Below are 14233 nucleotides of genomic sequence, written 5' to 3'. Positions count from 1 at the left end.
TCAAATTACACTTTCAGTGCAAGTATAGACGGGAATAAACATGAATACAAATGCCCATGTCCACACCTCAGCGCGTCTGGCTGCGAAACCAGGTGGCTCGGGTTCGAATCCCGGTCGGGGCAAGTTACCTGGTTGAGGTTTTTTCCGGGGTCTTTCCTCAACCCAATACGAGCAAATGCTCGGTAACTTTCGGTGCTGGACCCCGGACTCATTTCACCGGCATTATCACCTTCATATCATTCAGACGCTAAATAACGTAGATGTTGATACAGCGTCGTAAAATAACCCAAATGCCCATAAGAAACAGAACGCGAAACAAAAGGAAATAATACCGAAAGTCTTCGGAATGACACAATAGAACCGACATGGGAACCGGCACTGTTACATCAAAGGAAACTTCTATGATAACCAATTTCGTAACATCAAGAAATCGACCGTCAGAGGAAGATGTTGGCAACAGTTAGTTATCCGCAGCAGATTTCATTGCACGATGTTTTACAAAGATACACGTTGGAAATATAAAATGCAGATCGTGATACATTATCAGACATTGGATTCTAGGGCAAATGCCTATTTTGTTTCTTTAGGAGAAAAGTAAAAATAATTATTAATATTTGTGTTTCATGGAAATTGAAAGGTATTCAAAGAGTTTTACAGTGCCCTAAAATGCCCTAAAACGGTTATTAGAGCCTAATTTGTTAATATTCGCCTAAAAATGCCTAACTCACTACAAAGTTTCGCATTTTACTCTTACTTTTTATAATTTATACATGCATTCACTGCGGAATTTAAGGCATTTAAAAAGTGGAAAGTTTGCTTCACACCAGCCATGAAACCATTGATAAAGGAAACAAAATGTTTTGAATCTCACGACACTCGCAATAGATTTCACCGAATTTAACATGTTTGGAGGCATAAATGCCGACAAAGAACCAACCTTAGTTTTGAAGCAGGCAACAATCACAACATGTGCTGCTACCGATTCAGAGATATACTATACTATAAAAATGACTGTTTTCGGTCTGAAACCGATTAGCTGTACTGCCCTTCAGAGTGTCATAAAATCACAATTTTTGGAGAAAGAGTGTTTTTGAAATATTTATGAAAAGTCGTAAAACTGCGAATTAGTAGGGTAAACCGTTACAAAATATTTAAAAGAATGGCCCTCCTAGTGTTAACACTACCAGGAAATGCAACAATAAGTGGAACTTTGTATTTTTGCGCCTGCTTTCAAAATGATTCTCAGTGACAAAAGGCAAAGGTTAACTGTGGAGAATTTAGAAAAAATTCTGGTGGTGTACTGTGCAGATAATTATAATAAAGTCTGAGCATGGAACTGAATTTCAATAACTTAAAATGAGTAATCTTGATATCAATAATCATTATTTCATTAGTTTCAATATATTAAATTTGTGCAGCTCTGTTTATAAATATAATATAGTATTCTTTTTTAATGTTTAAAAATACTTTTTGTGCGTATTTTAGTGTATAACTAAAAATTTCAGTGAAAGAAATAAGTATGATACCTTGATGTGCCTAAAATGCCTATTTTCATTAAAATAGAGCCTAATTTTACAAATTTTGAGCTTATTTTAGGCGCCTAAAACTGCAATTTTTAGTGCCTAAAAATCCGATGTCTATACATTATATACATACTACCATAATAATTTATAATATTATACTCCTTCGACGTTAATTCCATTGTCCCCTGTAGTTCATATCAATAACAATCGTGGCCACAAACCAGTGTGGATGGCTTCAATTTCAGGCCTTGTATGGAAAATGGGAGAAACTAGCGCATAGGTAGTTGTGATGATCCAGTTTATCAGATATGCAAGGCATAACAAAAGCCTTACTTACTTACAAATGTCTTTTAAGGAACCCAAAAGTTCATTGCCGCCCTCACATAAGCCGGCCATCGGTCCCTATCCTGTGCAAGATTAATCCACTCTCTATCATCATATTCCATCTCCCTCAAATCCATTTAAATATTATCCTCCCATCTATGTCTCGGCTTCCCCAAAGGTCTTTTTCCCTCCGGCCTCCCAACTAACACTCTAAATACATTTCTGGATTCGTCCATACGTGCTACATGCCCTGCCCATCTCAAACGTCTGGATTTAATGTTCCTAATTATGTCAGATGAAGAATACAATGCGTGAAGTTCTGCGTTGTATAACTTTCTCCAGTCTCCTGTAATTTCATCCCTCTTACCCCAAATATTTTCCTAAGAACCTTATTCTCAAACACCTTAATCTCTGAATAATTTCAAGGGAAAAATTGTTCCGGGGCCGGGTATCGATCCCGGGACCTCTGGTTGAGCGTACCAGCGCTCTACCACTGAGCTACCCGGGAACTCCACCCGACACCGTTTCAACTTTTCCCTTTATATCCACACAACTCGCGTGGGCTGACGAAACGCCAGAGACCCACAACGAGTGCACACAATCTCTGTGTGACTTGGAATTGTGGTTTTCTGTTAACGTACACAGTAACGTATATATTATGCAAATCTAGTCTTTCAGGTGAAGCTCCCTGTAAAGCAGATTAATCTCTGTTCCTCTCTCAAAGTAAGAGTCCAAGTTTCACAACCATACAGAACAACCAGTAATATAATGTTTTATGAATTCTAACTTTCAGATCTTTTGACAGCAGACTCGATGACAAAAGCTAGGTCCTATTTCCTGCAACTGGTCACAATTCGTGTGTATCCTGAACTCGAAGCCAGACATCTGTCAGGAATCCGGACTCTAGCTTATCATCGCCAGTCAGTGTTGCCAGGTCTCCGGAAATTTCCGGAGATCTTCGGAATTTTTTAACTTCCCGTAAAAATAGGAAATAATGTTGTAATCTCCGGATTTTTTAATGTAAGAAATTATTTACTTTTTTAAAAAAATCAATCTCTGGCATACATTAAAACTGATAGATGAACATTATACAGTTAAAGTTTTGTTATTATTTTATAACGTGACTATTAAAGTTTCCCTAAATATAAAATATGTAACACGTAAAAATGAACATATCTGGTCTGGAAAAACATCAATGAGGAGAAGAAGGTGGTAATTACTAATCAAATTGGTGATTAAAAAAATTAAAGTAGAAATCTTTTTATTATAGGTTCATGTATTGTAATAGAAGGTTATAACAACATTTTATGTGATTTTCGAAAGTGCCTCCGGAAATTGTGGATAAATCTCCGGATTTTTGTCATTACAACCTCCGGAAATATTTTTTAAAGGTCTGACAACACTGTCGCCAGTTGAACCTTTCACTAACCACAGTCACGATGTATCCTGGTGTACTACGTTCTCGGGCTTTATTTAACACGTTTTTTAAGACTTTGTATTCATTTGTATCTAATCGCCAGTATCAACAATACAATATTATGCAATACAACTTACCGGTTTTTTGCGTTTCGCGAAAATTCGAACAGCCCTTAAGATTTTCTCCGACCACGTCCAACTTTTATTCTCTCTCATAATGATCGTCACACACAAACATAACACAATGCACAATAACCTCACACTTGTGAACACGTTGCGATTATGACGAGACGCTAGGAGGGCTTGCAGCTGAGCTTGACACGGTACCGACACCGATAAACACGTCGAATCTACACTACTGCACTAGTGGCACTCACAGAGGAGTTCAGGTGCTCACCCGATCACGGAATGGCAGATAAGATAACTCACAATACACGTTTAATTAAGTTAGGGACACCACACTCTCTCCACAACACACTACTCTCGCTCATAGCGTACGTACACTACACGCGGTGAACTTATTTTCCCCCCCACCGACTCTATTTTTCTCCTTTGCACTTTCATCACGTCATGGATCTGACTGGGAGAGGAGGGGGGAGGTTCAAATCATCCTTAATGACGTCATGACATTCTCTTGCCGATCCAGTAGTACCCGCAGACAGCTGATTACAATGTTGACTCCAAGAATAGTCGCGGCTCTCAAGTGTGATAGAGCTGAACAAGGTTGCTGGGCGGCGACGATTCCAAGAAGCACCCAGCCTCCCCACTCACCGCCACATCATCGTTTTGTCCACTATACAAGTAAAATTTAACGGGAAACTTCAGCGCTGCTTGCTACATTCGCTACGAAGGTTGGGAGCTCGTCCGTCAGAAACTGGTACTGAGAGAAACAGAAAAAGAATTACGTAAGCGAAACCAAAACTTTTGTTTTGAGCTGATTGTTCTGCCACTTCAACAGTAGAATGAAGCTTCATTAGCATTACAAATACCACATTTTCACAGCAGTGTGCTATTTCCAATAAAGATGCTCTCATATTCATTTTAATTATTCTATTAAATATATTTTTGTGCGAGATCGTGCGTATTTGCTTGTTTTCCGCACAGAACCAATACGCGGTAAGTGTGAAATACCACACTCAGTATTCCCAACGTAACACACATAACAATTTCCCTCTTCTTACCGCTTAAGCGCAACATTCATTTTACTGCTTTAGGCTTTTAACATATTATTTTTAGAGACGTTTAACATAGTAATAATTATAAATTGGAAACTTACTACTGCAATTTCACCTAAATTGCAATGTTAATTGTTGTTTTTAAATATTTGCAAAAATTAAGTAAAGTCTACTACTTCACGAAACATATTGCATTCCTGATACAAGTAACATTAAGTAAGCCGTGAAAAAAACAACAAGATTCCAGATGCCGATGTTTAAAAGGGGGGTTATAAGGGGCTTGAATTAAATAAATCGAAATATCTCCCTTATTATTAATTTTCATAAAAAATATTACATAACAAAAGTTTCTTTACAAATAATATCCGATAAGTTTTATTCCATGCAAAATTTTGATAGGACTGATATTTAATGAGATAAATGAGTTTCAAAATTACAATAACAACGCCATCTAAGGCGCTGTACTGAAATAAAAACAAGTTGTTCTCAGGTGACTAATAAAAAGATCTAGGGTTCAATTTCAGACAGATTTTGTTAGATTTTTGTGTTGAAAAAGTTCGGGTCGTGGTGTTTATAAATGATGCTTCTCTCTCTACATATTATTATTATTATTATTATTATTATTATTATTATTATTATTATTATCATCATTATTATAATCATCATTATTATGATCATCATCATCATTATCATCATTATTATTATCATCATTATTATTATCATTATGATCATCATCATTATTATTATTATTATTATCATTATTATCATTATTATTATTATCATCATCATCATTATTATTATTATTATTATTATTATTATTATTATTATTATTAAATATCCGTGGAAAAGAGCCCTAATTCACCAAGCGGTATGCTAGGGTTTTAGTTTTTGTTATGCGGTATACTACATGTCTATACTACTTATTTTTACACAGATAATGGTGAAATATACAGTCTTTTAAAGATGAAGTTTAGCAAGTCTATAAATTGTCTGTAGCAACAAGGTTTTTTGATCACTTCACATAGTGGAGTCCTGTATTCGGTGTCGCAGTCCAGAAGATGTGTCTTTATTTGAAATCTCTTTACTTCAATAATAGGACAGTCAAACAGAAGGTGTTTCACACTGTGAAGGTCTTCGCGGCAGGAGCATGTAGAGTCGATGTCTGCTGGAATGTTGAATCTGTCGAAGTAAGTTCCAAATTTCCTATGTCCAGAAAGAAACTGCGTTGTTACGAAAGTAGGTTTGAAGTGATGGCTTTTGAGTCGGTCGTGGATTGTTGGGAAGTAGGTGTCTCCCGTTAGTGATCAGGTTGTGCATGTCGTCCATCTAGTATTCCAGTTTTGATGAGTCTGTTGTTGTATTTGTTTCTTGATGTATGATATCGGTCAGTGGCGGCTCGTGGGTATTGAATTAAGGGGGGGGGGCTGAATACAAAAATAAACCAAGCAACTTACTTTATTTAAGGATTAGTTCCATGCGCCATATCTTGTAAGTTGTGTTTAAATGAGACAGGCTCATGTTAGTAGATTTAATGGCATTTAAAAGAATCCTGCGTACAAAATTCCGGCACACTGGCGACGCTGATATAACCCCTGCTGTTGCGAGTGTCGTTAAATAAACCATAAATTAATTTTTATATGCAGATTTGAACCTTAGAAATATCTAACTGGCGATGTTGTAGTTGGTTGTATAATATATATACATGATACATCAATAAATGAAAAAAATAACCGAGCCAGAAATTGAATTCAAGATATTCAAGAGTACGCACGAGGGCGCTTGCCTCATTTATTGTGATGTTAGATGTTTCAGATTCCATTATGGTTTGAAAACATTCTAGCTATGGCTCCTTCTTCTCATGAACAACATTTACTGTTCTTATTTTAAATCCATCTTGTTGCCCCAACTGATGGAATTGTCTTTGAAACACATTAATCTAATACAGACTGTGTGGAGATCGAGAGAAGAAAGCAGGGATACTGGATAAATTAGCAAAAAATATGCGAGACTTTGTATTTTGTTTAGGGGCTCTTACCATTATGAGATTCAAAAGATGGGCACTTAATTTCACATTTATCCTGAATTGTTAAGGTACTGAACTGAATAGACTGTAAATATTGTACAGAATTAAACATTGTCGCACTTGTTATGCTCACAACATTAAAGAAAATGTATTTAAAACTGCGCGCTACTGACAAACTGCTGCAAATTTTGCAGCGCCTGGAAACTCTGGATTCACGGCAAGGGGCAGCAGGGAGGAGGGGTAAAACTAACGCGCAAAGCTTCCGAGACGAGACTGGCAGCTCCAGGGGAGGAAGTGGCTTCACCAATTCGTCCTTGTCTCTCGTTTCGCTCTGGCAGCACCAGGGGAGGAAGTGACTTCACTAACGATTGCGTGCATGTTATTGAGAGCGAATTTTTTTTTTAATTCGAGCCGCTAAATAGAGACTATATAATACATGTATTTCACAGCATAAAACGAGACAAGAGCCACAAATGTCTGGGGGTGCTGCAGCTCCGCAGCCCCACTTCGAAAGCCGCCCCTGATATCGGTTGTAAACTGTATGTCGGAGTTTCGTTGCTGGATGCTGCAGCTTTCGCTAGCTCGTCAGCTCTTTCATTTCCTCTTATACCATTGTGTCCACGGACCCAAGTGAGGCATTTGTGCTGTGAGTACTTCTCAAGTAATTCCCTTGCCTCTATCGCTAATGGGTGACGGTTGTATTGTCAGCGATGCAGTGATGGGCAGCTTGGGAGTCACTAAATATGCGCGCTGAGTTTTCGTTCTTGATGCACCATTTCATAGCTTCATTAATTGCTAGAAGTTCTGCCTGAAAAACTGTGCAATAAGGAGACAGTTTTATCTTGGTGCAAAATATTTCATTTTCACTGTGATAGGCAACAAATGCGCAGCCTACTTGTTCTTCCAGTTGATTACTTTTGTGTCGTGATCCATCTGTATATACAGGGTCTTTAAAAAATACGGGGCATAATTTCAGGTATGTATTTCCCACATGTAGACAATCAAAATAGTTCATTACAACATGTGTCCGGAAATGCTTCATTTCCGAGTTATGGCCTTCACAACATTGAAATTCACCGGAACGTTTTTCTTTCCGCAGGTCGTTGTCATTACAGAAGATGTTCAAAATGTGCACCTCCTGCTTGAATACAGACCTCACATCGATGTCTCATTGACCTGCGAACACGATCCCAAACTCCAGGAGTATTGCGTATGTCCTCAGAACATGCCACAATTCGATTCCGAAGGGATTCCAAATCAGGCACCGGAGACGAATAAACCAATGATTTTAAATAGCCCCACAAGTAGAAATCGAGAGGGTTCAGATCAGGTGAGTGTGGAGGCCAAGCAACTGGGCCACATCTACCTATCCATTGATCAGGAAACCTTCGATCCAAGTACCGGCGAGCCGTACGACTGAAGTGTGCAGGAGCGCCATCATGCAAGAAGTGAATGTGTTGAAGATTGATCAGTGGAGTGTCTTCTAAAACATGAGGTATGGTGTTTTCTAGGAAGTTTGTGTACGCCTGCCCCGTAAGTCTGTTTACAAGTACATGGGGTCCAACTAATCGATCACCAATGATACCGGCCCACATGTTGAGGGAGAACCGCACCTGGTGATGAGATGGAACAGTTGCACGTGGGTTTTCATACGCCCATACATGCTGATTGTGGAAATTTGTTATGCCATCTCGTGTGAATTGTGCTTCATCTGTAAATAATACTAAGGCAGGAAAGTTCGGATTTACACCATACTGCTGCAAGAACCACTGACAGAACCTAACTTGTCCAGGGTAATCTGCTGGTGACAGGGCCTGTACACGTTGCAAATGATAAGGATACAATTGATACTCTTTCAACAGTCTCCAGACAGTCGTATGAGGAACATTGACTTGCAACGCTACCCTTCGTGTGCTGATAGGAGTCATGTTCACAGCCTCCAGAATCTCCTCCTGTACTTCTGGAGTCGTAGATCTTGGTCGTCCCCTTCCCAAACCAGGAGAGTTAAATTTTCCATACTCGCACAGACGGTAATGGAGACGTACAAATGTCTTCCGATCTGGACATTGTCGCTGTGGGTACCTCTCCTGGTACAAACGACGAGCCAGCGCAGCATTGCCGTCCGCCTTATCGTACATGAAGTGTATCTCTGCCAGCTCTTGATTTGAATACATGTCGCACAGTCTAACGCCTACACAACACTGAATGTAACCTTCGCCTCGGAATGAACTGTCAGAGTGCCCTCTTAATATCCCCTTTGACGGCAACGACCTACGGAAAGAAAAACGTTCCGGTGAATTTCAATGTTGTGAAGGCCATAACTCGGAAATAAAGCATTTCCGGACACATGTTGTAATGAACTATTTTGATTGCCTACATGTGGGAAATACATACCTGAAATTATGCCCCGTATTTTTGAAACACTCTGTATAATGATAACTTTCGTATACCACTCTTCGGGAATTTACCACACCCTCTTGCGCATATCTTTCTCCAGGTCAGGCTCATAGGAAATCTTTTCTCCAAAGGAATGCTTCTTCCATTCTGCTGAACAAAGCACAGTCTCGTAGTCATATCTCAGAACATGGTGGGTGTGAACAGAATGATGTTATGCAATACTGTATTGTCGTTAATGAAGAAACATGTGATGCACCCATTTTCCTGTCGCTTTTGTTGTACTGGACAGCGAAGACGTGTAAGTATTCTGCAGATTACATTTCTACAATTTTCAACGCGAAACGTTTATGTATTTGACAAGCGAGAAATATGGTCACACTTTCTGTTAATATCGTGATGTCACCCAAGCGCGCTACGTCACGCAAGCGATAAGAGCCGCTCTGTTCCGCTCAGTCTGGGAATATGTACAGTAGATGTAAAACCTTAACGAAATAATCAACTGAATTTCAATTTAACAAAAGTAACTGTTATTCGTACAAAAATGGGGGTAATTAACAAATGTGGGGAGTGTAGAAACAGAAATAGTTCATTCAATACAGTCTAGTTTTGAAGTACTTAAATGTGGTATTAATTCTCAAATGATTTCAATTCTCGGTAATAACCAGGCTTCGAGACTTCGGACCCGATAGAGCAGTTCAGTGGGAAATCCGCATAACGGCGTACTGGTAAAGCGTACAGTGGGTGGGGGTACTGTAGAATGAATTCCAACAAATATGCAAAGGAAAACGCTCTGGATTTGAAGGTTATGACAAATACGTAATTTGGTTGTCATACAAACTGTGTCTGAAACTATTACACGGTTAGAAAAGTCAGTGCAAGAGATGCCGGAAGACCTCAAATTAATTTAGAAAATGATGCAGAGAATTAATGAGACATCAAGTACACCGGTTACTGAACGTGTAAAACGGAAGTGGAAATCAATTTTATGTAAAAATAACGGATATGAAACATTGTGTAACATTAACTGCAAATTAGTGGACATAGAGTCACCCGAGAATAAAGGACTGTCTCTTAGAGACTGCAATGATGTTAGGTTTTTTTCGTTTTGCTCCTATCACGTCATGCGTCGTAGAGCGCAGCTTTCTACAGTAGCTACAAACTTTGGCAGATAACCGAAAAAGATTTACGCTGGAGACACTGAGAATGTATCTTGTAGTAGGTACATTGCAATTCGGTACTGTAACTGCACTTCCTAAAGACGACCAATAGAATAAATGAAAAAATTAAAATTGCTACATGTTTATTTCCACCACTAACACTGTGTATAATTAAACACAAATGCTTATAAAAGACAGGAGAATTCACATTCTTTTGACATTGTCATTGTGTAATGTACGAGTATATTTACTTTCAGAATGTACATATGTGTGTTTCCCCATACTACCGTACTCTACTCTAAATAGCAACGTTGTTACCTGAACACATCTCTATCTACCTGCAGCGAGTCAACAACCTATAGTGCATGTACAGTAAACTTATTGTATCGGGTCCAAAGTCTTGAAGCCTGGTTATTACATAATATTATTATTCATTAAAATTTCAAACAACTTATTGGCGTCATATTTATCGGTGACTGCATTGTTGTCTCTGTGAATATGCAAGTGAATCGGAAAAGTGCTTTAAAAATTAATTTCTCTCAAAATATACAAACTTTTTTTATACGCTTCTGCTTTTCAAGATCTTCTACTTGAGGATAAAATATTAGTTAACTGTCCAATTTTGTGAACATAATAATAACGACGTAGTTATTCTAAATAACAGATAGATTTTTTTCGTTACATAATATTCTTACATTTGCTTTATAGCATAGAATAAAGAACATGTCCAATTCTTACGTTTAAATATAGGCTAAATGCAATACATATAAATGCAAATATGAAATATGTGCAGAATTAATACCTTAATAAAAATAATATTTTATACAATGTAATATGTTTACCATTTAATAGTATTAAAATATTTACACAGTACTGTGAAATGTCAAGAATTCATCTACAGAATAGAAAGTGTGAGATATTAAGTAATTTTTTAGTTTTACCTTAAATAATGCAGGGTTTTGGCTATGATTCTTAATGTCTTCAGGAAGACTATTGAACATTTTTATCGCTATGTAACGTACTCCCCTTTGATAGCATGATAAATTTGATGAAGGCGTATGAAAATCATTCTTTCTGCGGATATTTATACTATGTATGGCTGAGTTGGTTGTAAAATTTTCTTTATTACATAAGAGGAAATTTATTATAGAGTATATGTATTGATTTGTTAAGGTTAGAATCTCTAATTTTTTTTTAAATAATCTACATTATTCTCTAGCCTTTGCTCCAACTATTATTCTAATGGCTCTTTTTTGTAATAAGAATATATTTTTACTATCTGCATAATTTTCCCAAAATATTATTCCGTAGGACATAATGGAATGAAAATATGCAAAATATATTGTCTTTAAGATACTGCTGTTTAGAAATTGTTGTAACGACCTAATTGCGAAGCACGCTGAGCTAAGTTTGGGGGTTATTTCTTTGATATGATTTTTCCAATTTATTGTATTATTAATATGCAAACCAAGAAATTTGGTTGTTGATGTTTCTAGTAGAGGTATATTGCTGATAGTTGTGTCCAATGTTTCAGAGATTAAATAAGAAGTGGTTTTAAATTGAATTATGTTACTGTATTTTTATTAATGTTTAAAGTTAAACTAAATATGACTTTTTTGTAGATATGAGTTATCACTTCTTGCTCATCGATATTCAAAAGTCTCACCCCACAATTCAGTTGTATTACGTGACCAATTGACATGTTTCTGTTTCACAAGGTGTGAGGGGTCGTGCTAGGATCGATGGGCGTTCTTCCCTATCGACAGATTCAGATGCTAGGCGCGGTGTTACTGTCAGTTGTGTTTGTTTGCACAGTCAGCATAAATAAACGGCCTTAAATCTTTCCGTCGGCTTATTAGCTACCGCTTGTCACTTCCGAGGCGGATGCGTGTATCCAGAGGTGGAGACTCAAACAAGACGTTGTCACTAGCAACCTGACTTCACTTACTGTTAACACAATGTCTTAATTGAACAAATAAATATCACCTTTGAGCATGTTACTGTTCGCTATACAGATATAACTCTTTCTGCAATGACGTCAGCTAGCGTCATGCCCAAAGGGAGAAGTTTCTGTTATTTAAGGAGCGGATTCCTATGTAATTAAATATTATTTTTGCGTGTGACAAAAAACAATTAACAAAGTTGAAAATTCCGAACATGAAGTTTCAAGTTTAAAACCCGAATTTTATTTCACATAAAAACACATATTTTCACAAAAAAATTATGTAAATACATGTTTTCAGGAAATCTATTATAAATACATAAATCTTGGAGTTTTTTTACTTAAATAATTTTTTTACAAGAACTTTTAAACATTTTAAAACTAAATCAATTATGTCACTCAGAAGTATGTTATCTTTTTAAGAATTCTTGGTTGCTTCGAGTTTCTAAGCGCTGTGTGGTGTATCCGTGATCCATTTTTGTAATAGTATCGCCTCAAGTTCTGAGAACTGCTAGGCAGCAAATCAGTGTTATTATTAGAGAATAAATTAACATGGACAAGGAGGAGAAATCTTGCAACACATAATTAGAAATGTTTATTGTTGCTGAAGATCATTTCATTCCACGCTTTGTTTGTCAAACACAACAGATAAGAGCTCGGGTATGAACATTATTTAATTTAAACAAATCTCTCGCCTCTCCCTCATGTCTATCAAGTAAGGCAATATATCTTGTGATTCCCTGTTATCGGGCTTCGTCAATCGATATCCTTCAAGCTATACTAAAAGATGGTTGTTTAAAATACGATTTGGCTTTCCTATTAGCAAATCTAAGCTTTTTGTGAGACACCATAAAAAAACTCGAAACATCCAAAAACCTGTTGTCTGAAACAGAGAGGTGCGTGCCGTGAAAATTAAACTAGACTCGCTACCAGGTTCAGAAGTACAAGTACTAAGGGACAAATTCCAGAATGTGTTCGGGAAAAACAGTGGATATAAAAAATGTGTAAAGTTGCTCAAGTATTGGAGGATGTGCCTGTAGGTGAAATTGACGGTGTTTGTATTTGTGACATTCCTCTCTTTAAATATGCACGTCTGACGTCCTGTGATGTGGAAAGATAATTTTCACAGTATAAGTAGTTGTTCAGAGATAATCGGCATGCATTTGTGATGGAGAATTTGGAGATGACCTTTGTTGTTCACTGCAATTCTCGGCCAAATACTAGCACTCAAGTGTGGTTGGTGAGTACCTAGTAACATTTTTTTTTTCCAAGCTAAGTAAAGTATTTTTGTCATATTTAAAAAAAATATATTTTTTTTATTTTTAGCAGATATTTTCGTGCGTTTTAGCACATAAAAATCCGCTCCTTAGTTATTAAATGTATTTAACACAGGTATGAATTGATAGACAGCGTCTATTTTGTCGCGGATTTTTTAGAATTCGGTTTATGTTCAAGAAAATTGTATTTCAGCAACAAATAAGAGTAGTTATTTATTTTATAAGTGGTTACAATTGACCATTATTTGTGTCATAATGTCTAACTAAAACATTTTGGATTTCCAGAGGGTGGGAAGTACATGAGGAGATTCATTGTGTGTCTGAAGATGATTCTCATAGAAGAGTCGATATAATTGCCATCAATAGAAGAACCCAGAGAGCGATGGTCTTAGACCCTACGATTTGCTTTGAACGAGACACGAATCAGGCACTGCAGATAAATGATGACAAGCGAGCTAAATATGTACCTTGTCTTCCATACCTCAGTGAAAAATATGGCATTTCGCTTTACAACTGGGATGTTACAGGCTTGCTATTTGGAGCGAGGGGTTGTTTACCAAAATTTACATGTAATATCCTTAAATCCTTTAAAATTCCCTTTTATGAGGTTCAGAAGATTGTGATGGAAATTCTGAAGGCCTCTCTTCAAATTCTACACTATCATCTATATGTTAACACGTAAATTTTTGTTTTAATGTACAAATCGAATCATTATTTTAATCGTTTCATTTCCGTTTATCTTTTCATGTTTGTTAATTCCAGATCCCAGTGGTCAACCTCACTTGGGGACGGATGATTTTAAGTAAAACTTAGTAGTAATTATTGCAATTATTTTTTCTTATATTATATACAATATTAGTTAGCCATAATGAATTCTTTAAAGTTAAAACTCTAGAATAATATTAAACATTCCTTTATGCTAAGTTGCCAATCGGATATAAATAAAATGTTTGTTTCTAATCAGCAAATTAATTAACACGTGAGGTAATGACTTATTTT

At 36.9% G+C, this 14233-nt stretch overlaps 1 protein-coding gene across 9 annotated transcripts in view; it reads right to left on the bottom strand.

The window, feature by feature from the left end:
• Window positions 1–14233, bottom strand: part of S6kII (Ribosomal protein S6 kinase II) — a 998109-nt gene that overhangs the window by 262294 nt on the left and 721582 nt on the right. The window contains exon 1 of one of the 9 annotated variants that reach the window (XM_069840438.1): window positions 3402–3777. The exons of the other annotated variants lie outside the window; for them this stretch is intronic. Within the exon in view, the coding sequence (XP_069696539.1) occupies window positions 3402–3479 (78 nt within the window). The 5' untranslated portion in view covers window positions 3480–3777. Of the gene's footprint in view, window positions 1–3401; window positions 3778–14233 lie in introns of those variants that run through there. 9 annotated transcript variants of the gene reach the window in all.

This window comes from Periplaneta americana, chromosome 11 (genome assembly GCF_040183065.1).
Source record: "Periplaneta americana isolate PAMFEO1 chromosome 11, P.americana_PAMFEO1_priV1, whole genome shotgun sequence".
Lineage (NCBI taxonomy): Eukaryota > Metazoa > Arthropoda > Insecta > Blattodea > Blattidae > Periplaneta > Periplaneta americana.
The sequence above is the reverse complement of the archived record's forward strand: the minus strand, read 5'-3'. Positions and strand labels throughout refer to the sequence as shown.